The 23,262-nt window shown below is 51.2% G+C and overlaps 10 protein-coding genes across 10 annotated transcripts; 5 read left to right on the top strand and 5 right to left on the bottom strand.

Moving 5' to 3' along the window:
• Positions 1–45: 45 nt before the first annotated feature.
• Positions 46–912, bottom strand: TRVA0_014S02432 (putative NADP-dependent mannitol dehydrogenase; the record flags this gene model as incomplete). Its single annotated transcript, XM_076684320.1, has 1 exon — positions 46–912. One exon carries the CDS (start codon positions 910–912, stop codon positions 46–48), a length of 867 nt encoding a protein of 288 aa, XP_076541528.1.
• Positions 913–1,549: 637 nt separating this feature from the next.
• On the top strand, positions 1,550–3,268 carry SIF2 (Sif2p; the record flags this gene model as incomplete). Its single annotated transcript, XM_076684319.1, has 1 exon — positions 1,550–3,268. The coding sequence occupies one exon, from the start codon at positions 1,550–1,552 to the stop codon at positions 3,266–3,268; it is 1,719 nt and encodes a 572-aa protein (XP_076541527.1).
• A 256-nt stretch (positions 3,269–3,524) lies between these two features.
• Positions 3,525–5,724, bottom strand: THS1 (threonine--tRNA ligase THS1; the record flags this gene model as incomplete). The annotated part of the gene is made up of 2 exons (XM_076684318.1): positions 3,525–5,597; positions 5,650–5,724. 2 exons carry the CDS (start codon positions 5,722–5,724, stop codon positions 3,525–3,527), a joined length of 2,148 nt encoding a protein of 715 aa, XP_076541526.1.
• A 1,250-nt stretch (positions 5,725–6,974) lies between these two features.
• AIR1 (protein Air1p) lies at positions 6,975–8,036 on the top strand (the record flags this gene model as incomplete). Its single annotated transcript, XM_076684317.1, has 1 exon — positions 6,975–8,036. One exon carries the CDS (start codon positions 6,975–6,977, stop codon positions 8,034–8,036), a length of 1,062 nt encoding a protein of 353 aa, XP_076541525.1.
• A 535-nt stretch (positions 8,037–8,571) lies between these two features.
• On the top strand, positions 8,572–9,649 carry TFB4 (TFIIH/NER complex subunit TFB4; the record flags this gene model as incomplete). The annotated part of the gene is made up of 2 exons (XM_076684316.1): positions 8,572–8,623; positions 8,673–9,649. The coding sequence occupies 2 exons, from the start codon at positions 8,572–8,574 to the stop codon at positions 9,647–9,649; spliced, it is 1,029 nt and encodes a 342-aa protein (XP_076541524.1).
• A 474-nt stretch (positions 9,650–10,123) lies between these two features.
• Positions 10,124–11,713, top strand: DLD2 (D-lactate dehydrogenase; the record flags this gene model as incomplete). The annotated part of the gene is made up of 1 exon (XM_076684315.1): positions 10,124–11,713. One exon carries the CDS (start codon positions 10,124–10,126, stop codon positions 11,711–11,713), a length of 1,590 nt encoding a protein of 529 aa, XP_076541523.1.
• A 761-nt stretch (positions 11,714–12,474) lies between these two features.
• NDC1 (Ndc1p) lies at positions 12,475–14,268 on the bottom strand (the record flags this gene model as incomplete). Its single annotated transcript, XM_076684314.1, has 1 exon — positions 12,475–14,268. The coding sequence occupies one exon, from the start codon at positions 14,266–14,268 to the stop codon at positions 12,475–12,477; it is 1,794 nt and encodes a 597-aa protein (XP_076541522.1).
• A 1,397-nt stretch (positions 14,269–15,665) lies between these two features.
• On the top strand, positions 15,666–17,021 carry RAD52 (DNA repair and recombination protein Rad52p; the record flags this gene model as incomplete). Its single annotated transcript, XM_076684313.1, has 1 exon — positions 15,666–17,021. One exon carries the CDS (start codon positions 15,666–15,668, stop codon positions 17,019–17,021), a length of 1,356 nt encoding a protein of 451 aa, XP_076541521.1.
• A 133-nt stretch (positions 17,022–17,154) lies between these two features.
• Positions 17,155–18,573, bottom strand: TRVA0_014S02256 (uncharacterized protein; the record flags this gene model as incomplete). The annotated part of the gene is made up of 1 exon (XM_076684312.1): positions 17,155–18,573. The coding sequence occupies one exon, from the start codon at positions 18,571–18,573 to the stop codon at positions 17,155–17,157; it is 1,419 nt and encodes a 472-aa protein (XP_076541520.1).
• Positions 18,574–19,156: 583 nt separating this feature from the next.
• On the bottom strand, positions 19,157–23,092 carry IKI3 (Elongator subunit IKI3; the record flags this gene model as incomplete). Its single annotated transcript, XM_076684311.1, has 2 exons — positions 19,157–22,864; positions 22,925–23,092. The coding sequence occupies 2 exons, from the start codon at positions 23,090–23,092 to the stop codon at positions 19,157–19,159; spliced, it is 3,876 nt and encodes a 1,291-aa protein (XP_076541519.1).
• Between the last annotated feature and the right edge of the window lie 170 nt (positions 23,093–23,262).

The following is a 23,262-nucleotide window of genomic DNA, read 5'->3' as shown; positions in this document are numbered from 1 at the left end:
GGTAGAATAGTCTAGGTAAGCCCTAGCTAGTTATGCTAAAATAGTCTAGGCAATGGCGGTGATACCACCATCCACACAAATGTCAGTTCCTGTTATAAACGACCCTGCGCTACTCAATAGCAACAGTATGGCCCCATTGAGCTCTCCACGGGCACCCATTCGAGCCATGGGCGTCTTGCTGAACCACACCTCCTTGTGGACGTTCAGCCCCTCGCTGGCATTGAGCGCTGTATCCATGTACCCTGGCGAGATGGAATTGACCCTGATGCCGTATTGAGCCCACTCAGCTGCGAAGCTGGCAGCCATGGACTTGACAGCCGCCTTGGATGCATTGTACGCAATCTGGGGCTGAGGGAACAAGGCGCGATGGCCGGCAATGGACGCCGTAAGCACAATTGAGCCGCCGTGGCCCTGCTTAATCATCTGTTCGCCGAAATACTTTGCCGTGTAGAACACGCCGCTGGAGTTGACATCCATGACTTTGTTCCACTCCGTCGGCGTATGGTTGGTAGCGGACTTGCAATTGACAATGCCAGCATTGGCAAATACTAAGTCTATGTCGCCTATGCAGCGCGCAAAGTAGTCCACTGCGTCCAGGATCTGCTCTGGCCTACTAACGTCGACCATCTTGGAGACAATCCGCCTTTGCGGGTACAATGCCTCCAATTCACGCTGGGCCTGTTCTAGGAAGAAGCCGTTGATATCAATGAGCATAATGGCAACCGCTCCGTGCTCCAGAAGGGCAAACGCGGCGTCCAGGCCGATTCCTCTGCCTCCGCCCGTAATCACGGCGCGCTTCCCTTCGACAGAGAACCTCCCGAGAGCCTTTTGCTCAGCGGTTTTGGAGGTGTCCTGCCCAACCCATGGTTGAGGCGAGCACTTGTCTACACATTCATACGACGGGACAAACATTATATGGGTTGAGAGGGCGGGTATCTTTCTGCCCACTTATATATCTAAAACTACGCGATATTACTGCTATCCACATGACGACAGGAACGCATGGCTCCGGCAGGGTCTCTCCACGGCCGATCAGTCCAACTGGTATTGGTAACATAGGAGATCTGCACCTTACCCACCCCACGACTTCTGGACTCCTCCACTAATTACTATGTTTCATGCAAATGGGAAAAGCTACAAGAATGGTTACGTCTTGTTAGAGCATTCAAATGGTGTATATATATGTCCCTGGCGCGTTTCCCTATTCCGCAATTAATGGCCAGTCGCGTTGAAGTCGGAATGTCGAAATGACGGGTGGCCGCTGTCGGGAAGTCCTCGCGCAAAAGACGCATACAAGCCGCATGAGCCGCATAACCAACAATAACTCAGTCTATTACCCCCCGACAGAGGAGCAAAAAACCTTCTTTTGAGGGTTAACCCGCAAAGCCTCAATTGACGGTAAAAAAAACGCCAAAGTTGCGGGTTGCTCCATGGAATTCACTGCTTTCGATGGCTTACCTAAGCAATGGGCCGCTGATGACATAAAATTCATTGGAAAATGGGAATTTTGGAGAGTCGAAACCACGCACCCGACACCCACGCAAAAGGAATGTCGATATCGAGCGACGGGCTGAATTATTTGGTGTGGCGGTACCTCCAGGAGTCCGGGTTCGAGCTGTCGGCGTATGCGCTGGACCAGGAGGCCCGGGCTAGCCGCGTTGAGGAGGAGCTGGGCCCGAAAGTCAGCATGGGAACGCTGATTCGACTGATCCAAAAGGGCATTGAGCTGACCGAGTTCGAGGCCCAGGCGCGCCAGGAAATCAAACAAGAGCTTAAAGGCGCTGAGCTAGCGGAGTTCACGCTGGTCCGCGCGCTGTCAATAGACGAGCAGATTGACGCTGAACGCAAACAGGAAGAAGCAGAAGCGGCGGCCGACAAACAGCGAGCATCCCTTACTACTACTAACGACGAAGACGAGAGCGATAATAATAACGCGAAAAACCGCAAAAGCGGAGACGTAGAAATGATGGAAAACGCTTCCACAGAAGTAAAGTTACCCGGAAGTGAGAACGGGCGCCGGAAGGACGCGGCCGCCCAGGTAGAGACGGTGAAGCCGCCAGTAGCTCTCAAGCCTCTGGTGCCCGTGTTCGAGTCGCATCCGGCCACCTATTCGCAGTGGAGCCCTGCGGCGAGCAACGTTGTGGCGTTTGGCGATGCTCAGCTCAACGTTTCGGTGATGAGCTTCCACTCTGATAGACCCCCTTCCGTCGCGTTACTGCACCACACAGCCCTTCCAGGCGTAGAAAAAGAGATTACCGCCATTAGCTGGAACAGCGCGGGCACTTTGCTGGTGACTGCGGCTTTCGACGGCCAGATGCGGCTGTGGACGGCTGACGGACGCCAGCGACACCTGCTGTCGCTTCACAAGGCTCCAGTGTTCGCTGTAAAGTGGAATCGGTCAGGGTCGCTGATACTTTCGGTTGACTGCACCAACACGGTCGCCGTGTGGGACGCGTTCAGCGGTGAAGTCCGCCAGACGTTCCACCACCACCGGTCCGGGTTCGAAAACGGGTCCTCAACCACCACCAATGGCGGAAGTAGTAATTCTACCACTGCCAGCGGCAAGACTGGGGTGTCAATTGGCGCTGATGCTGACTGGATCGACGGGCTCACCTACGCTGTTACGGGAGAAGGTGCTGACATTGTCGTGTGTAAGGTCGGAGAGTGGGCGCCTCTGCTCAAATTCAAGGGCCACACGCAGGGGATCAACTCAATTCAGTTCGATACGGCGACCCAGCTGCTGTGCTCCGGCTCTGACGACCATAGCGTACGCATATGGCATGGCAAGTCAACTTCTGCCGTCGCAGTGCTCTCTGGACACACGGCCCCGGTGCTGGTAACGCGGTGGCTGCCAATGACAGAGAGCGTCGCCAGCGTGCTTGATCCGGCAAACCCCACCAGCAAGGCGCTGCTTGCGTCAGCCTCTCTTGACGGCACGGTTAGAGTATGGAGCGCTCAGCTTGGGGTGTGCCTCACGGTTCTCTCGCTCCATCGCTCGCCTGTGTTCAATTGCGAGGTCTCGCCCAATGGGCGCTTCCTGGCGTCTGGAAGCGTGGACGGCATGGTGGTGGTGTGGGACGTGGCCTCGTTTGAAAGCGGCCAAGAAGACCTCATCCCGAGTGCTGAGCGAGCAGTCGCCCAGTACAAGATCACTCCGGAGATGGACAACGCGCCCATCTCTTCGCTCTCATGGAACTCGGACTCCACCAAGCTGTTTGCCAGCTTCCCGGTCAAGAGCGTCGTGCTAGACCTGAACAGTCTTATTTAATGATATCCCTACTAATGTCTGTATATTATCTTTGTTACGTACATATTTATCTTTTTTACCTCTAATGAGTACTCGATAGCTTCGATTCACCTCCGCGAAGCGGAGCCCCAGGGGGGGGGGGGGGGGTTGGGGGGACTGGTCCCCCCATGAACACTCCTCGGGTTCAATTTGAGTTGGAGGCCAGCCCCCAAACCCCCGTAGCTCCGCTTCGCGGAGGGGTCGAAATACCAATAATTCGTCTACTTAATGTATCAAATTAAAACAGGTCGTCGGTGATGCTCTTCTTTTCGACCAGCTCCTTCATCTTGGCAAGCGCCTCCTCGAGAGGAACGGCAACAGTCTTGCTCTGCTTGGCAGTGTCATCTCGCTTTCGCACGTTAACACTGTTGGACTTCACCTCTTCGTCACCAACAATGAAAATGAGGTTGTACTGCTTCAACTGGGCCTCTCGCACCTTCTTCTGGAGGGTGTTTGGACCGAGATCGGCGTCGGCGTAGAAACCGTTCTCGTGGAAGTAGTCTCGGACCTTCTGAGCGTAGTCATTGAATTTGACGCCGACTGGAATGACAATGCACTGTCGCGGCGACAGCCACAGCGGCCACTTACCAAAGAAGTGCTCAGTAAGGATGGCAATGAACCGTTCGAAAGAACCGTAAATGGCTCGGTGGATCATGACTGGCCGATCGTAGAAGTCCTTGTGCTCCTCGCCGGCATGAGCGGCCGACTCCTTGGCACGGAACTTGAGGTCGAACCGCTGCGGCAGCTGGAAGTCGAGCTGGATCGTGGCGCACTGGTGCCATCGGCGCAGTGCATCAGCGATCTTGACATCGATCTTGGGGCCGTAGAACGCACCATCGCCCTCGTTGAGCTGCCATTCGGCGCCCCATGCGTTGAGAGCCTCCTTGAGCTTGTCCTCGGCGTCGTTCCATGTCTCAATGTCACCCACGTACTTGTCTGGTCGCGTGGAAAGGTCGAGTCTGAACTCAAAGCCCAAGGAACCGTAAACGTGCTTCAGGAAGTCAAACAAACCAGCAATTTCCTCGCCAATCTGCTCCTTTCGGCAGAAAATGTGCGCATCGTCCTGCTGGAATCGTCGCACTCGCGTAAGGCCAGAAAGAGCGCCCGAAGCCTCGTTTCGGTGGAGAACACCAAAGTCGGCCACTCGCCATGGCAGCTCTCGGTAGGATCGCTCCCGGGCGCCGAACATGAGGCAGTGGCCCGGACAGTTCATTGGCTTGAGACCATAAGTCTCCTTCTCAACCTCAAACGTGAACATGTTGTCCTTATAGTTAGCCCAGTGGCCAGAGGTCTCCCAAAGCTTGGAGTTGTACATGTTGGGGGTGATAACCTCGTCGTACCCTCGCTTACGGTACTCCTTCTTGAGGAAGTCCAGCAGAGTAGAGTAAATTCGAGCACCGTGGGGCAGCCAGAACGCCGAGCCCGGAGACATCTCGTGGAACGTGAACAGCTCCTGAATCTGGCCAATTCGCCGGTGGTCTCGCTTGGCCGCCTCCTCGAGGAACTTGAGGTGAGCGTCCATCTGCTTCTTGTCCGGGAAGGACACACCGTACACTCGCTGCAGCGAGTCGTTCTTAGCGTCACCCAGGAAGTACGAGGACGAGTTCTTGAGCAGCTTCATGGCCTTGATCCGCCCAGTGTGCGGGATGTGCGGCCCACGGCACAGATCAATGAGTGGACCGCATCGGTACACCGTCGTAGAGGTACCGTCGGGGATCTTGTCAGCGATGATGTGCTGCTTGTACTTGTTGTATGAGAACATCTTGAGCAGCTCCTCCTTGGTCATTACGAGCCGCTCAAACTTCTGCTTCTCCTTGATGGCCTTCTTAGCCACCGTCTCGAGCTTGGGCAAATCAGACTCGTGAATAGCTCGCTCGCCGCCATCGATGCTCATCTCGTAGTAGAAACCATCCTCAATTGGTGGGCCGATGCACAGGTGGGCGCCCAGGTCGCACTCGGAAGCCTCGCCCAGCACGTGAGCCGACGAGTGCCAGAACACCTGTCGGCCCTCCTCCGTCTCAAAGTCAAGCAGCTGCAACTTGCAGTCTTCTTCAAGTGGACGCTCAAGATCCCACAGCTCGCCGTTGACCTTGGAGATGACAATTCGCTCCGACAACGACTTGGAGATGGAGTGGGCAATCTGCATCGGGCTGGTCTCCCAAGCGATCACCTCAATCTTTGGGGATGATCCATCCGGCAAAGTCACACTAATTGGCTTTCGCTCCTTGGCCGCGATCTCGGCATCGTACTTCTTCTTCAGCTCATGGAACATTTCCAGTCGCTCGTCAATAAACGCATACTTTGGCTCATCCTAACCCCCTTTGTTAGTTCTCCCCCCTCCAAGTATCTTAATTGTAACGTACTGGGTAGAGCTTTGGGTGCACGCGCTTCTCGTGCACGGACAGGTCCTTGACCTTCTCAGCTACGCTGTCAGCCATCGTGTTTTGTCTCCTCTCAATGGGGTCGCTTTGAGTGATGGTGTGTCGAAAATTTCACTTTTCGGGGGAGGTGTGATTCATCGCTTCCCCCTGCGCGGCCAACCCGATTAGTCATCGTTGACTCATTCACTTCGAAGCACCAGCTTCAAGCATTCAATGGAAGCCCGAGTGTTCGATTAGACACCTATAGAATGTTCAATTGAAGCTATAGAGTGTTCATGGGGGGACCAGTCCCCCCAAACCCCCCTGGGGCTCCGCTGCACAGAGATTATTGGAGACTTCAATTGACCTCCGGCGAAGCGGAACTAATGGGGATAAACTCAACAAGCTACACTGCAATGAACAGATATAGAGATATCTTAAATATCCATAAAGCAATAGGTGGGTACGGGGGGACTTGTCCCCCTGGGTCAATTCAGTAAACTTAGTCAGTGAACTAGTCTAAATAGCTCCAACAAGGGGGGGAGGGAAGGTCTGGGGGGGACTTATCCCCCCTGGGTCAGATCAATGCACCATTATAGTACCTAGTAGACAGACTAACGCAAGCTAACAATGCAGTTCAACTTGCTCCAATGAGCTGCTCTAAATAGTTTCAATAGGGGGGTCCAGGGGGACTAGAACCCCTGGGTCAATTCTATGCTCTACTGTAGTGGAGAGACTGCCTACTGCTTTAATCTAGTAGAGAGACTGAAATGAAAATCGTAATTCGCGATAAGCTTAATGCAATGAGCTAACGATACTTTAAATAACTTCATTTTATGAAAACGTATCTAACGGTTACTGGTATAATCCAGCTTAACTGGAGTATGGATTACAAAAGGTACAGAAACTACACACTTTTAGGTGAAAGTTCTATATCATATAAGATAAATATGCACAGGCTAGTGTATCAAATAAAGAGCACTGGCCAGGTTAGCACGCATTCAGGGGGTATTGTTGGTACAATTAGCGAAATAATACTTATCAAATTAACAAACGTAAAATGGATGGCCGCGATTTAGTATCTCAAGCGTTTAAAAACGCCAAATAGACTTGGCCGTTTATTTTAATGTTTAGACCAAAACTTGTTCCACTTTAATTTGTACAGTTTAGGCCCTTTAACGGACCCATTCTATGTACGTAGTGGGTAGTAATCGTGCTGCAGTGAGATCACCATAGTACCAGCGGTGACGACACGCACGGCTGTATTGGGAAGGAAAATTATTTCAGATCACACATATCCAAGAGTACTAATAGTGAAGAGCTGGAAGATGACGTCGGATGAAGAAGCCTTCGTAGAGGACACGGCTCCAGGAGTAGAGATCATCAGCGACGACGAAAGTGTGGTTGAAGTCAACGGAGTGGACGCCGAAAACCGAAGCATATCAAGCGAGGAGGAGGAAGAAGGCGATGAAGATGCAGATGATCTCGTTGCTATGCGAGGAGAGGGCCGGTATTTCGGCCTGACGACCAGCGAGGATGCCCTGGGCCCTATTTGCAGGAAGTGTCGGGGCAGGGGCCACATAGCCGCCCAGTGCAAGATTGTTATTTGCGAAAAGTGTGACGCCCGAGACGACCACTTCACCAACCAGTGCCCCAAAAGCCAGCGGTGTTCGAACTGCGGCGAACAGGGGCACCTACGGGCCAACTGTAAGAACAGGCATCGAATTATTTATTGCGCCCGGTGCGACGTGCGGAACCACAACGAAGAGCACTGTCCGCTCATCTGGAGAACCTACCGCTACTCCCGCGGAGAGATCAAGTTACCCGAGGCCATTTATTGTTACAATTGCGGAGAGAAGGGCCACTACGGTGACGACTGCCCTTTCCCACGCAGAATCCCGCTAAGATTCGTCGACAAGTCTGCGTTCACTGGGGACAATTTGAACAGTCGGCTGAGGCAGAAGTACAAACAGAAATCCAAACACAAGGCACCGCCATCTCATCCTGCCCGGGACTCACACCACCGCGATAGTGAATCTAATTATCGCGAGCGGGACTCCCAGTATCGAGACCGGGACTATCGCGACAGGGATTCACACTACCGTGACCGAGACTCCCAGTATCGTGGCCGGGACTCCCAATATCGTGGCCTGGACTCCCAGTATCGAGACCGGGATTATCGTGACAGGGATTCACACTACCGCGACCGGGACTCACATTACCGAGACCGTGATTATGATAGACCTCCTTCTTTGGGTGGCCATCGCATTGGCAAGGGACCAGATAGATCACGAGACCACCCAAGCAGGGACAGGAGCAGGAGCCCGAAAGGATTGAAGTATCGCGTGCAGAAACTGGGCCAGCAGGCCAAGCGGGCGTTCCGAAGATAGCCCCCCATTTGCATTCGTATATTATTTACTTAATTTATTGATAGACTGACCGATTCATGGCTTTTAATCCGACAACATGCTATCCTACAAACTTGTTTAATAGAACCAAGCGACCAATTGTGGCCAGAGTTCGTAACCAAAGTTTGTTACGGTTGTTTGTGAGAGCTGCAACAAACTAGCTCCGCTACGCGGAGGGTGGCATCGATGTGGTCCGTTCCCAGAGTTGTTACGGGAGTTTGTTACATGGCAACAAAAATATGGGGGGCCAGTCCCCCCAAATCCCCCTTAGCTCCGCTTCGCGGAGAATTATTCATGCAACAGGCTGATTATAGAAATACCAAAGCACTTTTCAACAATTGTCCAGAATCTTAGAATAGCCTCCGCGAAGCGGAGCCCTAGGGGGTTTGGGGGGACTGGTCCCCCCAAGTACAACTATGGTGACCTGTATAGGATGGCATACGGCTGTTGAAGGCGGGTCCGAGGCATCACCAAAATCTTAAATCGACAACCCACAACTCAGCGACGGAGACTAACGATGAACGCAGTAGACGACACCTCCAAAGTATTAGGAGAATATAATATATCTGGTGAGTTCAATTCGGGCCATATGCTGCAAAGAAAACTAACAGATAGCAGAGGAGCACCCGAGTCTGCTGACGGTGATCATCGACACCCACCCCGGCGCCTGGGCCAAGATCAATGGCGAGCTGTCGATGCGAGAGGCCGTTTCTGCCCTCCTCGTCTTCATCAACGGGCACATATCCCTCAATAACTCCAACAAGGTGGCTGTTATTGCCGCCCACCCCAATCAGGCCCGGTTTCTCTACCCTGTTACCTCTTCCGGCGGCGAAGAGGCAGAGAGCCGCATTCTCCACGGCACGACGATGTATCGCCAGTTTAGAGAGATCAACGACATTGCACTGCAGGAATTAGAGAAGTTATTGAGCGAAGAAACTACAGAGAAGGACGTGCTTGGCGCTCCAAGCGCCGTGTCCGGCGCCCTCAGCCTGGCGTTGACATACATAAACCGAGTGTGTGAAGTGTCTAGCGACACGAGGATGGCCTCGCGAATCCTCCTGCTTAGCGTCAGCGGGGATCTAGCGTCGCAGTACGTGGCGGCTATGAACTGCATCTTCGCCGCGCAGAAGAAGAGAGTACCAATTGACGTCTGCAAGCTTGGAGGAGACACTGTGTTCCTTCAGCAGGCGAGCGACTCTACTCAGGGCACCTACATGAAGATTGATCATCCCAAGGGCCTCATCCAGTATCTATTGAGCGCATTTACCATTGAGCCCAGTCTGAGGCCCCACGTAAACTTGGGGACGCAGAAAGATGTTGATTTCCGCGCTGTGTGCTATTTAACAAACAAGGTCGTAGCGGTGGGGTACGTGTGCAGCGTGTGCCTGTGCATCATGTCTGTTATCCCAGAGAATGAGCGATGTCCGCTGTGCGATACGGTCTACGAGAGCAAGACAATTGCCCGGCTACGCGTAGAACCGGTTGTCCAGGTCAAACGCAAGGTGAAGAAGAAGAAGCGGGCAGACACGCCAAGTGGGGCTGTATCAGAATCGACCCCCCAGCCAGCATCCTCCGTTGGTACTCCCTTGCCTTAGCCACCACACGATCAAACCTGACAGATTATCTACTAGCGGATTTATTAGCTGATTCAGGGCCCCGACTCCAGAGAGTAATTGATCCGACATTATTTACTATTGGCTGACTCCGCTAGGTCCTCTGGTGGTACTCTCCAGCTTTAACCCACCGCCTATCATCTCTCATGGACTAGTGTATCCCACATTATCTACTACTAGCTGACTCCACTTGGTCGGTGGTACATTCCAGCCTTAAACCACCGTTTATCACATCCCAGAGAGTAACAGCCGACTCCACTAGCGTCCTCTGTTGATACTTTCGAGCTTTGCTAGTGAATACGCCGAGGTCAACGGACTCTTGCATACCGTGCGGCTCAGTGGAGACCTAATTGTAAGGGTCCGATACCGGGGAGTCGGAGACAAAATTCAGTCATCCAACCTACCTGCACGTATTCCAGAAACGGCTGGAGATCCAGGAAAAAACTTTTGTAAAAGATGATGAAAAGGGCCCTTTCGACCGGCAGGGTTATCTTTGCCAACAGTGTCCGGCTGCGGGCGGCCAGTGCTCTGAATGGCCGAAAGTTCGCTGTGCGGACCTTCCAATCCACAACTGCTCCCAGAGTGAGCACCGTCAAACTCACGCGAGAAAACTACCCTGTGGAGCGACTGCCTTACGGCACTCTCAGTGCAGAGGACATTGCCTTCTTCAAGTCTATCCTGCCTGAATCCGCCGTCGTCCAGGATGAAGGCGACCTCGAGTTCCACAACGAGGACTGGATGCGAAAGTACCGAGGCTCCTCCAAGCTCGTGCTCAAGCCAAAGACCACCGACCAGGTCAGCAAGATCCTTAAGCATTGCAACGAGAAGAACCTGGCCGTAGTCCCCCAGGGCGGTAATACGGGCCTCGTGGGCGGGTCTGTCCCAGTGTTTGACGAGATTGTCATCTGCCTCTCCAACATGAACCAGATCCGAAGCTTTGACAAGGTCAGTGGCATTCTTGTCGCTGACGCTGGTGTCATTCTTGAGAATGCGGATATGTACCTGCGGGACAATGGCTACATTTTCCCTCTGGATCTGGGTGCCAAGGGCTCCTGCCATATTGGCGGTAACGTCGCTACTAATGCCGGTGGTTTGCGGCTTTTGAGATACGGATCCCTTCACGGTACCGTGCTCGGCATTGAGGCTGTTCTTGCCGACGGTACCATTGTCAACAGTCTGAGCTCGCTGCGAAAGGACAACACCGGTTACGACCTTAAGCAGCTGTTCATTGGCTCAGAGGGTACGTTGGGCGTCATCACTGGTGTGTCTGTGCTGTGCCCGCCAAAGCCAACTGCTGTTAACGTAGCGTTCCTTGCTCTGGAGTCATATGAAAAGGTGCAGGAACTGTTTGTAGATGCCCGAGCTGGTCTTTCTGAGATCATGTCGGCTTTCGAGTGCATGGACACGCGAAGTCTCAATCTTGTGGCTGAGCACACTAACCAGCCGCTGCCACTGGGCGAGGAGTACCCGTTCTACGTTCTCATTGAAACCAGCAGCTCTGATAGTGAGCACAACAGCGAAAAGCTCAACGCTTTCCTCGAAAGCGCCATGGAGAAGGAGCGAATTCTCGACGGTACCATCGCTATGGACGAGACTCAGCTTAAGAACCTGTGGGCGTGGCGTGAGATGATCCCAGAGGCTGCTGGCAGGCATGGTGTGTATAAGTACGACGTGTCCATCCCGCTGCCGAAGCTTTATGGTATTGTCAGCGACGTGCAGGCCCGACTCAAGGAGCATGGTGTTCTTGGCGACACCGAGGATTTCCCAGTCATTGACGCCTTTGGGTACGGCCACATTGGCGACGGCAACCTGCACCTCAACGTTTCCATGCGACGATACGATAAGAACGTTGAGAAGCTGCTCGAGCCCTATGTTTACGAGTGGATCAAGACTGTTGAGGGCTCCATCTCTGCCGAGCACGGTCTTGGTTTTGCCAAGAAGAAGTACGTTTGCTACTCCAAGGATGAGGGTATGATCAAGCTTATGAAGTCTCTTAAGCAGCACTTCGATCCAAAGGGCATTCTCAACCCTTACAAGTATCTTTAAAATCTATAGTATGATGATGTTATAGAGTCTGCATAGATCATTTTCAATAGTTCTACGATTTAGCAAGTCGATTTAACTAGCCGATTTAATCAGGATCACTTCTTTTTTGATTTAATAAATCCCCCGCTTTCAAGGGCTTGCTGAGCGCAGGTACCGATATGCTTGAACCTGTCGCCGCCTAGCTGTACTCCGCCAAACCAGCGAGTCACAACTACAAGAACGTTGGTACAATCAGTAAGTTCCAACAGGTTTAATATTCTTTTCCCTCCCGGTGGCTCTCCGTCGTCATTGGAATCTTGCTGGATTTGCCCTTTTTCGTCTTTGATCCTCCATGCAGTGATGTTATGCGTAGCTTTGGCAACCTTCTTGTTGGTTCGTTTTAGTTCCTGAATCTTGTCTACCGCTTCCTGGCGTGACTTTATGGCGATAGCCCGTCCGACAAATGTGCTTTTCCTGTCAACGACCGCCGGTGACTCCGCCCATGAACTGTATCTACGGACGAGCCGCAACATTTTTGGTGATGTTTCCACCAGCCAGTACCGTTGATATGGTAGGCAGGCAACAATACCATTAATCTAGAGAAGAGATATACGGCTAATTCGTTAATAATCGATAATATAGTTATAACTTATATGAAGAGAAGGATAATTCGTTAATAGAAACACCAGAAATACATGAATATGGTCTATAGTATCAGAAATGTGTGATCAGTTAATTCGTTAATGTCAAATAAATATTACATCTATAAGATACCCATTCTATCACAGACCGTAGTACTCCTGGTTCTGCTGCTGCTCAAAGATCTGAATGGCATAGTGGAGCACCTCGTCCGACAGCGAAATCTCGTTGATCGTGTCCCTGTACGCATCGACTATCTGGTAGAATGCGTCACAAGCCAAGCGGAGAATTCGCACAATTCGCGTCAAATTCGGCTCCCGTCGTTCCTGGACAACTAAAACGTCGGTCCAATGCACGGGAGGGTGCAAAAGGAAGTCCTCAAGCAGCTTGATGGTTTCGTAGAGCGTGCTCAAAATTTGACCAACATCTCTATGCACAATGCCGTAATCGTCGTCCTCAATCGAGTGCACGACCAACTCGCTCAGCGAGGTAATGGCGCAATTTACCAGCACCTCATTAGGAATCCGCGAGATAGAGTCCCGCTCGATGGTGCAGCGGAATGGCGCCCCGACTGGAGTCTCGAGGAACCGCGTCACCAGCAGAGAGTACTGCTGAATATAAGAGTTGGCTACGCTGGTAATTTGGCTAACGAAGCCAATAACCTCCGTCGACCGCTCGGCCTGCTTGTCCTGGAAATTGTCGACCAGTCGCTTGCCTTGCTCCTTCGAGGCGAAAATGTTCTCATCCCGCTTCACCGAGAGGTGAACAGCACGCGGCGGGGCGGCTGGAGCCTGCTTCTGCGGAGCCCGCTGAGTCGGCTTCTTTGCCGGCTTTTCAAACTTCTTGTTCATGGCATTGACCACTGAAAGGCACTCTTTGGAAATCTGGCGCCAGATGGAGGCCGGATCGCGGTCAATGTCCTTGAAAATTGTAACTCGCCGCGCTTTATCGGTGATGGCGATGTACATGAGTTCGTGGAACGCCAAAACCTGCGTGTACGGGCGAATGGACGCCTTGAGTCCAGTAATAAGCGTGCCGTTCTTGTCGGAGGACTCTTCGCTGAAGGTAGTGCCCCGGTGGCGAGGCCCCAGCGACAAGTAAATGGTGAACGCAGTGTTGCAGAACTGCCACCATAGAATCAGCAAGAACGAGCCAAAGAAGCAGTGCCACAGCATGCTTGGAGACGTTCCTGGGAACGACACGTATGCAGTCGACCGGTGCAGCTTGACGAACTTTCGCACGATTGCCAGAGACACGTTCCACGCCGCCCGTCGCATGAACAGATAGACAATGGGGAAGCTGAACGTAGCACAAAGCGCCCCGGCACACGCAATGATAACGATCTTGTTCTTCTGCGCCGCGAGCCGCACTCGAGGAGGGAGGAACTTTGGCGCTACCGGGAAGTGGATGAAGTCAAACTCCATAATTGTGTACACGACCGAGTAGATAATGGCGAGGTACGCCGTGAAGAGGTTTACATAGACGACCCGTTCATTCAGCGTCGGCGGCTCGTAGGTCCTGATCTTCTTGGTGACGGACATGTCACTGATCTGGAACCGGATAAGGCAGAAGAATGCCGCCGCAGAACACAGGTAAGTGGCCAGGGACCAGGAGTACCGCGCAGACACGATTCGTCCGGCCCACTCGGCAGCAGCATTGGGGTATCGTAGGCTGATAACGCGGATCTGCTGCTTTCTCAGGATGTGGACGAGGAACCCGGACGCGAAGATGGGGAGTGCCCGGATGGGCAGAATCCACCAGAACCATCCAATGCTGGCAAAGAGGCCCTGGAATAGCGATAAAACATAGGCGACAATTGCCGACAGGACAATGAGACGCGCGAACCGCGACTGAGTGATATTACTTGTGATCAAGTGATAGTGCACTGGCTCACTCTTTGAGTTTGGCGGTGCAATTATGCGAGCTACCGACACCATTTTTTTATTTTTCTTCCTCCCACAAAAGACAACTTCTTCCTCCAGGGCTTATTGGGTATTTTTGAGCCTTGGGTTATTGAGAGATCTGTCGTGTGTTATCCGTTGCACTCTCCAGGGTGTATATTGATTGATCCAGTTGATTCGGGTTTGCCTGTCGGGCAATTTTGTAAACAAATTTCAAAATATCAGGGCTAGGGTTTTTAAGGGAAATTTGAAGTCACGTGCGTGATGCGGCGGAGTGCGGCTCATACGGCATTTTAGCTAGGTATAAGCAGACATCGTACACGCTTCATGGATGATATGGGCTAAATAAAAAAAAAAATGAAGCAATGCCAACATTTTTTTCATTAGATCTATATATTTGGGAAGGGAACTTCCCATCTCTCTTAGAGATAAGATACCGATGGCGAAGCCATGGTACCGTTGGTATTACCAGGTGCTGAAGGTACAATTTTCACGATACCAGTGGCCACACAATACCAATGGCCACACAATACCAATGACCACACAATACCAATGACCACACAATACCAATGACCACACAATATCAATGACAATACGGTGTACCGCCAAGTAATAATAGATGCTAACGAAGATATCTCCAAATGTTGAAGATAATACGGTAACGAAGATCCTGGTGCCACATAATAAAGATACTACAGCTGTCGTGACATGCTAGCACGTAATAAGGTAAATATACCAACGAAGCTACATCGTACCTGTAATAAGATATTTCCAGTAGGAAAAAGTTTAACCGCATTTGTATCCTGCCATTTTATTCTTTCAGAGCTTGAGACGGCCATTCCTTCGCAATGCTCCCGCGCTCTTGAATTACTATTTAATAACATTTCAAACAGCAGACAAGCAGTATGCATCATTCTTCTCAATTTTCCCTTAATCCTACACTAACTATGAGCGGCTTCTACCTAGTATCAGTGCTACTGTAGTACTATTAATAATGCACTCCCAGGTATAACACTAATATGTGTCCTATGTATAGTGCGAGCCAACCAATAACTACTCACTTTATTCATCAATAGGACGCTAACCACTCCTATCTATCCTGCTTACCAATAAGCGTAAGCCAAAAGTTACCCGGAAGTATGGTTGGAGACGAGGTCATGTGGCCCGGAAAACGCGTGCACGTCCCGGAAAAGTAAAACCAGGACGCGACCGCGTAAATTCCAATTTAATTTGCAGGGCGTGTTTTTCATTATAAATTGCACTTGGTTGGCCCCTGATTTGACTCGCCACCAAAAGAGAGCTTTTAATTTCAAGAGTAGCCCAAAGCGGATACTACCCAAAGACTGCCCTAAAAGACGGATTTACCGTTTATCGTTGGCTCCTACCGTTTTTTCGCTTTCTATCGCTTGCGACGCGGCACTTGTTGGCCCACGATGGCTCTGGAACAGTTCGCGAGCGAGCGAACGAGGATCCAAGAGAACCTAAAACGAGGGCTGGGCCCTGAATACGTCTCCTCGAGACCAGTGGGTGGCGGCGGAAACGCCCCGTACCTCGAGGGATCCAAGGCGTTTAATTTGGCCAATGAAATCTTTGGCTTTGACGGCTGGAGCTCGACAGTCAAGCAGTTTGAAGTCGACTTCTGCGATGTAGATTCCCGCAAGCGGGTGGATCTCGGCGTCTACGTCATTGTCCAGGTCGTGTTGAAAGACGGCACATGGCGCGAAGACGTCGGGTACGGGCATGCTGAGAACGCGCGTAACAAGGCCGCAGCATTTGAAAAAGCGCGCAAAGAAGCAGTGACGGACGGTATTAAACGAGCATTGAGGCAGTTTGGCAATGCTCTGGGCAACTGCCTCTACGATAACAAGTTTACGCGGCAATTGTCCAAAGTCAAGTTCCAGGAACAGCCGCTTTGTGAAGAAGAGCTCTACCGGTCGTCAAAGGTCGTTGGAGCCCGTCCATCTGCGCAGGGCGGCATCCCACCCCAGCATCATGAGAATTCTACTAACACTAATCATATTATTAATACGGCTAAAGGAGCAAGCATTCCGGTCACAGTTAAAGGGGAAGCAACAGCAGCAGCAGCAGTAGCCCAGAGGCCGTACACGCGTGATCCGAGTACGGCGTTTAGCTCAGCAGTTCCCTCCAATGGCTTAACGAAAGCAGCGGAATTCGACGTGACGGAATCTATGCTTATGTCGAGCCCACGACAGGACGCAGCGTCGGATTTCAGCGATATTGACGAGGGCGATATCGAGATATGTCTACAGCAGTCGGGTGAAAATGCTTCTTCGGTGGTGCCTAACGAACCACCAGCTCTAAATCCCATTAACGAGTTCAACAAGGACGAATTACTTGCATTTGTGCCTGGTAGCCAGGCTGAGGCGATTAAGCTGCTTAAGCCGACGATGAAGTTTGACACAAAGGTTGCGGGTTCCAGCAGTGTCGCAAAATCGCTGCCTGACAAGTCGTGCCCTATCAAGCGACCGGCCAATCGAAGCTCACCAATGGTGACCCCGACCTCATCCAGAATCCAGGACCGTTTCCCAGCCAGGGATGCCACCCCGCTAGCTCATAAGGCGCCTGTGACACCCATGGACAGCCCACGGCCAGGATTTGTCAAGCCGCTGAATCCTCCGTGCACTCCCTTGGTGTCTATGAAGAAACGGCCGCTGGTTGAAAAAAACGAATCGCTGATGAACACTGCCGAATCGCAAGAAGATGAGTCGAAGCCAGAGAAGATCCCGACGCCAGAGATGAAGAAAACCAAAGTTGACAACGCCAGCTGATATGGTTTTGTATTTATATATCTGATGAATGTCCTGAATAACTTTTTTTTGACTAGAGTACCGGCATCTACTGTTATTGAGTTTCTTGAGCTACGGTTAACAAAACGATATCCAAAATTCATAACTATTGAAATCAAACTTCTTCTTCCTCAATGTCCACCTTTGTATCAGGATCGACCTTAGTATCAGGATCCTCATCAGCGTCGACAACAGCAGAATCCTTGCCGTCATCCACACGTAGGAAAATGAGAGGGATAAGACAAAGGCAGCCTATCAAACTAACTGCCCAGTATGAAGCGAACATAGCGACATAGGAAACCTGTTTAGAGTCCATGCCAAACGCAACCGCAGCGGCGGTAGCACCAAACACTTTGAAAAGACCAGCGTACACAGACAGAACCCGAGGATCGTTCGATAGCGTACCCATAATCCAGAAAGAATAACCTTGAGACATACCGTCCTGGAAGCCAAAGAAGAAGTAGAGTGCGATGTACTTGGCGGCTTTGGCACCATCGCTGATATCCAAAGGAGGATCGTATGGGACGCCTCTCTTCGACTCCTTCATAGGGAAGTATGCGAGAAGCGACACGATGAAGATGGTAGTGAACAAAATACCCCATCCTATCTGAGCTCTTCGGCTTCGCTTTAGGAATGGCATATCCAGAACAATGCCAATAAGCACTGATCCAATGAGCTGTGAAATTCCATAAAGCAGGCCGTTAATTGACCTCGTCCGCACATTGAAAAAGTACCCATTAAAGTCATTGGCCTGGTAAGCGGCATAGAAAAGACACGAGAAGGAGAAGGGCAAGAACCACAAGATCCATTTCTCCTTATTAATGGCCCAGTAGATGGCCTTCAGCTCGTCAACAAATGATCGTTTTTGCCGCTCATTTTTAACAAGCACCCGCGTTCCGTCAGATCGCACGACGTTCTCAGGCGACGCGAGAAGCAGGGCCACTCCACATGAAATAACCATCAGAATGGTCAATCCCGCATAGGTTCCATCGTTGACGCTTCCAGAATTCGTGTTGCTAAAGTTCTGGGCAACTGGAATGATGCCACCGACAACAGCCCCGAGGAAGGACATGAAGAAGAAGAGGGAGACAAATCGGCCCTTCTGAGCTTCCGTAGGATACGACATCATGATGGTTCCGCAAGATGTCCACAGGAGACCTGCACTAAACCCACTAGCGGCTCCGGCAAATAGGACAAATCCTTTATTAGCATTGTGGTTGTAGGACCAGAACGAGGCGCCATAGAGGGCAAACCCGAGAGCACCAATAGAGAGGCACCATCGTGGTCCAAAGTAGTTCACAAAGGCACCAGCAAAAATACTGGTTGCGGCAAAAAGACAGTAGAGGATGGTGTTTGAATCATCGGCGGTAGTAGCATCTAGCTGCCCTGCGCCGCCAAGAGATGTAAGCACATTATACATGCCAATGGACAGGAAATTAACCAACCCGGCAAGGAACACTTGCGTGTAGGTTGAGTAATACCATTTGCCGAACTTGGTTGCCCTGAGTTTCTCTTTGCGCTGAAGCAATGGCATTCTTTCTTCGTGATCTGGGATGCCAAAAAGGAGGGAATTTCTCTCGTTATTTATTGCCATGGTCGTCATTGCAGCCAATTGGGCACTCGTAGATCACCCGGTTTCTCCACACATTGAAATGGAGATAATCCCGTTCGTCCTTGATAAATACCTGGCGCCGTTGAGCGAGTTCGTACGGTATTGCTACCCCGGCGGGGGTCAAGCGGGGGTGTTCCGAGTCGCATCATGAAGATCCATCAACGTCTATGATATGATATGCGTCTTGATAACATTCTATCCCACATAAGAATTGAAGATGGAGGGGGTATTAACCCCGCATCGGAGTTTCATTTATACTGAATAGCCATGAATACACGCAGTTTTAATGTCTGAAGAGAATTGAAATAGCTATAGGAGCAAGTAGAGTACCAGCAACCAACCTAAAGGATGGAAAAGTGGGGGATCCACTTTCAACTATCCGGTAATAAGTACTACAGTACTTCTACAGGATTAGATAAGAGGGTTAAAAAAGAAAGTGAAATACTGCAGAGCATTTTCAATTCAAATTAATGTAACATGTCAGATCAGAATAGATTACAAGGGCTTAAAAGTTGAGAAAATCTTTACCAGGGAATTCACGAATCTCAGGTATTGGCCGTGGGGGGAGATAGTACTTGTTACCATCATCATCGTATCGCTCACGATCTCGCTCAGAGAGAGTGAACACTTCAACCACAACGGCCTTGATATCGTTTCGGACATCGACGAAACTCGACTGGATTTGGTAGGCATGGTCACGCATGCCGCGTCTCATCAAGCCCTCAATAAGCCGAACCGCATCCGATTCTGTCTGGTCTAGCCGCTCTATGAGTCGACCCATAGAATTGACGAGGTACTCTTCTTCGTACACAGAGCCCTTCTTTCCTCTAGCTCGCTTTCGCTCCTCTCGTCGGCGATTCTTCGCCGTCTTACGCGACGCACCAGTCTTAGCAGTAGTACCAGTCTTGCCAGTGTAGCGAGTGAAGAACGACGGGGCAGTTGAGGACTCGGTTGGGGCTAGAGATACGTTATCTGGCGCATCGTTATCAGCACCGTCAGGGCCACCAAAGAAACCTAATGGATCAGCAGCCTTCTTCTCTCTCAATTCTCGGAGTCGGTTGATCTGGGACTTGACTTGAGCTTTGCAGTCAGAGATGAGCTCAATGGTCTGGGCGAATCCCTCGGTGAGTCCAGGATCAACCACTGTCTCTAGCAGTCCTGGTTGGTTGTGCAGAACTGCCTGGCGGATTGCGTCACTGAAGAAGAAGCCCTTACAAAGGACCCGGAGTGCCTCAGGGACGTCCTTAATGTAGTCTAGATAAATAGTTGCCGCATCTCGGTAATTTCGTGATTCCACAGCCATATCGGCGAGATGCCGCATGATGTCAGCCCTCTTCTCTTCGGAATAGGAGGCCCGCTGGACAATAGGCAGAGATTCCTGCCATGCGCCTGCTAGCTCGTAAGCGTCCAGCGCATCTTGATCCATTTTTAGGTTCTCGTAAGCAAGACCAGCCTCAAAGTACTTCGTCTTTCCCAACAGATACGAAGCGTACAGTGCCAGAATGACATTGTGCCGCTCAACATTGTGCTGATAGATTCGCAAGGCATCCTGGTACAGCTCGTGCTCCTCAGTGTAGACGCACAATTCGTCGAACTCGCCCATTTCAGCCAGATGCTTAATAGCCTTGGAGTACCGCTCAAGGTGGGTGTCGATTTTGAACTTGCGACGCAGCATGGTCTGCTCTTGGAGATCACGCAGGAATGGCAGGTACTCCTTGGGGTCTTTCTGCGACTGCTGAGCAACCAACAATGCCAGATCAAGATCGTAAATGCCGAGGGCGGTTCGGTAGAGCAGTTCAACATCCTGTAGGAAGCAAAGATGCTGAACGGAAAACTCTGCCTGCTCCGGTGCAGCCTTGCGGTCTTTTCCAACAAGTTCAAGCGCAGCCTCCAGGTCGGGAGGCGTCTTGCATGCGTACGCAGTTAGGACACTTTGCAGGTAGGCCGATTTGTACTCTGGCGTAAGCAGGACCTTGAGAATCGCATCACACACGCGATTGACTTTGGTCGAGACGTCCAGGTTCGCCTTCAAATGAATCGCCTCGGCAGCCTGGAGGACGTTGCCTTCATCCGCTTCTTTAAGCGTTTGTCGGTACATGGACTCGGAAACGTCTTCATTTCGCAGGCCGGAGAGGAACAGATCGAGCGATTCAATCTTGTTTAGCTGTTTAATAAATAATTCAGTCTGATCAAAGAACTGCTGTGGTGAATAGTCATGGAGAAGATTCATGTCAATTCGATGGACTCTGCACGCAGCAAACGCCTCGTCATATCGCAGATTGTCGATATCCTTTCGCACCTTGCTGAGGACAAGGATTCGGGGGTGGATGGTCTCGAGGTTTCCTCGGGGTGCTTGCAGGATGAGAGCAGTCTTCGACGGTATGATCGTCACTAGAAGCGAACCACGCTCAATGGCTCTGCACCGCTCGTCATTGACTAGGTCATCCGCAGGAATTTCCATGGCTTCGACATCTACCTGCAGATGGCTGAACTTGAGATAGTGCTGGGCTGTGGTAAAAACAGCGTGAGAGTCAGTGACCATGAGAGAGGTCACAGATGCAGCCAGCTGCCGGCTGTTAGCATAGAGCTTGCCGTTCTGTGCAAGGCCAAACACCACGCCGTTCGGAGCAAGATCGATGGTGTCGCAACGCTGAGGCAGCTTATGCAATAGTTCAGTCTCGTATTCCTTAGCGCTGTTAAGCCGGTAAACAGAGCCATCAATTGTTTCGTAAATGCACTCGGTTTTTGTAACGTCAGTCTTGAGCACGAAAATATCGGGAGAGACAGAGTGAGTTGTCACCAGAGCCTTGGACTTGATGTTGACTACAAGCAGCTGAGTCGCTGCGACACTCAAGGTCTCGTCAGCAGCAACTGCAACTAAGTCATCGCCGATAAAGGTCACCTGTCGAGGGACTGCATCCAAAGACATACCTAGGACGTCTTGGAATTTAATTGACTCCACTACAGAGGGGGCCCTAACTCGCGGGTGCAGCGACAGGTCCCATTCAGCAATGTCGACATGGTTAGCGTAGAGTAGAGCAAACCGGTTAGACGATCGGCTTACAGCGACATGAATTGGAGTGCCGCAAGCTTCGATGTCTCGGAACGACATTGGCGGAGGAGCATTTGAGAGCTTCAGTGGAGTTACTTTGATCTCCTCGCCGTCCAGAACCACTGTCGTGCCAAGATCGTTTGGCTCGATCATGGACCCCGATATCACTGTCCACAGGAATGTATGCGTTTCAAAGTGAACGGTGTGTGCCGCATCTTCGAATGCAATGAACAGAGAGGTGTTCTTTTCGGGGTGCCATTTCATCCATAGCGGTGCGCTTACGCCATCTTTGGCTACGACCTCCTGCTTGAGGTACCAATGATAGTTTTTCGTGGTCCATAGCTGGATCCTGTCTTTAAGCTGGATAGCCAAAATGTCTGAGTCTGAGTTCCATGCAATATCTACTACTTCCGCTTCGGGAGCAACGCGAATGGAGAACTCATATCTCCTCAGGCCATTGCGCTCAAAGAACACCAGATCTGGGCCCTCTGATTCTTCGTTGCCTGACTGTCTCTGTACCGAGGCAATTACATTGCCAGAGGGCCTCCACGCCACATGGTGCTCGAGGGTATCACATGGCTCGGACACTGAGTCCAGGACGCCAGTTCTGCTGTACACACGTATAGTTCTTCTGTCAATCCCCGATGCTAGGCTATCCACGCCGCTTAGAGCCACGTATTCACCATCTCCCCTCCAAGATAGCTTTCGTCTCTTATCGTCTCCTTGAACAACGTGGCCGTCGTCCACTTTTACTGGAACAGTAGGGTCCCGCAGGGCCTTGGCTCCCTTGCCCTGGAACTGAGTCTCCTTCTTGCCCCATCCGACGGAAACATGTTTTGAGAGCTTAAGGTCCTCGATTGAGGTGGAGGACTCGGAAATGAGGTCGAAGCTCCGGGAAAGCAGCACTAGAGTCTTTGTTGTCGCAATTGCCAGCACTTCCTCGTCAGGAGACCACTGAGCATCGTCAATTGTGTCATCCAGAGACCCGACAATCTCTACGACAGCGCTGTTTTCGTCTTCCCCGCCAACAACGTTAACAATATCGCCGCTGGAGAGCACAATGACTGCTGAGTTGCTGTCGCCAGAGTAATACAGGCTCTTAATCTCAGCCGAGGGATCTGGGGCATCAAAATACGCAAGCACATGCATTTTGCCCGATCTCTATCATTACTTCGGTCAGCCAGTTAATCCGGATAGATAATTGGAGCAGTGTATACTTACGTAGATCTGCTGAATCTCTATGGTTGGGTTGAACTCGCTAGGGCCAAACGCACAGAGCATCGAGTCCCCTATCGGGTCGAAACTGACAACCTTGGCCACGGGCTGGTCCGGCGTTATCAGCGAGGACACGTCTAGACGGCCCCGGTGCGATGTTATCAGATTCCTCATCGTTTAATCTTCAAGTGAACCACTTTCCAAGTCTTGGGCTCGACTGATAGCGCATTAAAGCGGTTGTCCAATTTTTTATTTTTCAGAAAACCCTAACCACGAAAAATATTTAGCCGTACGAGCCCCACACAGTGCGGCTTGTGATAACTCATAGTCATGAAAGCCATGCT

Source organism: Trichomonascus vanleenenianus, assembly GCF_965637985.1.
Source record: "Trichomonascus vanleenenianus strain CLIB 3782 genome assembly, contig: TRVA0_014S, whole genome shotgun sequence".
NCBI lineage: Eukaryota > Fungi > Ascomycota > Dipodascomycetes > Dipodascales > Trichomonascaceae > Blastobotrys > Blastobotrys vanleenenianus.
This window is presented reverse-complemented; position numbering and strand designations above follow the sequence as displayed.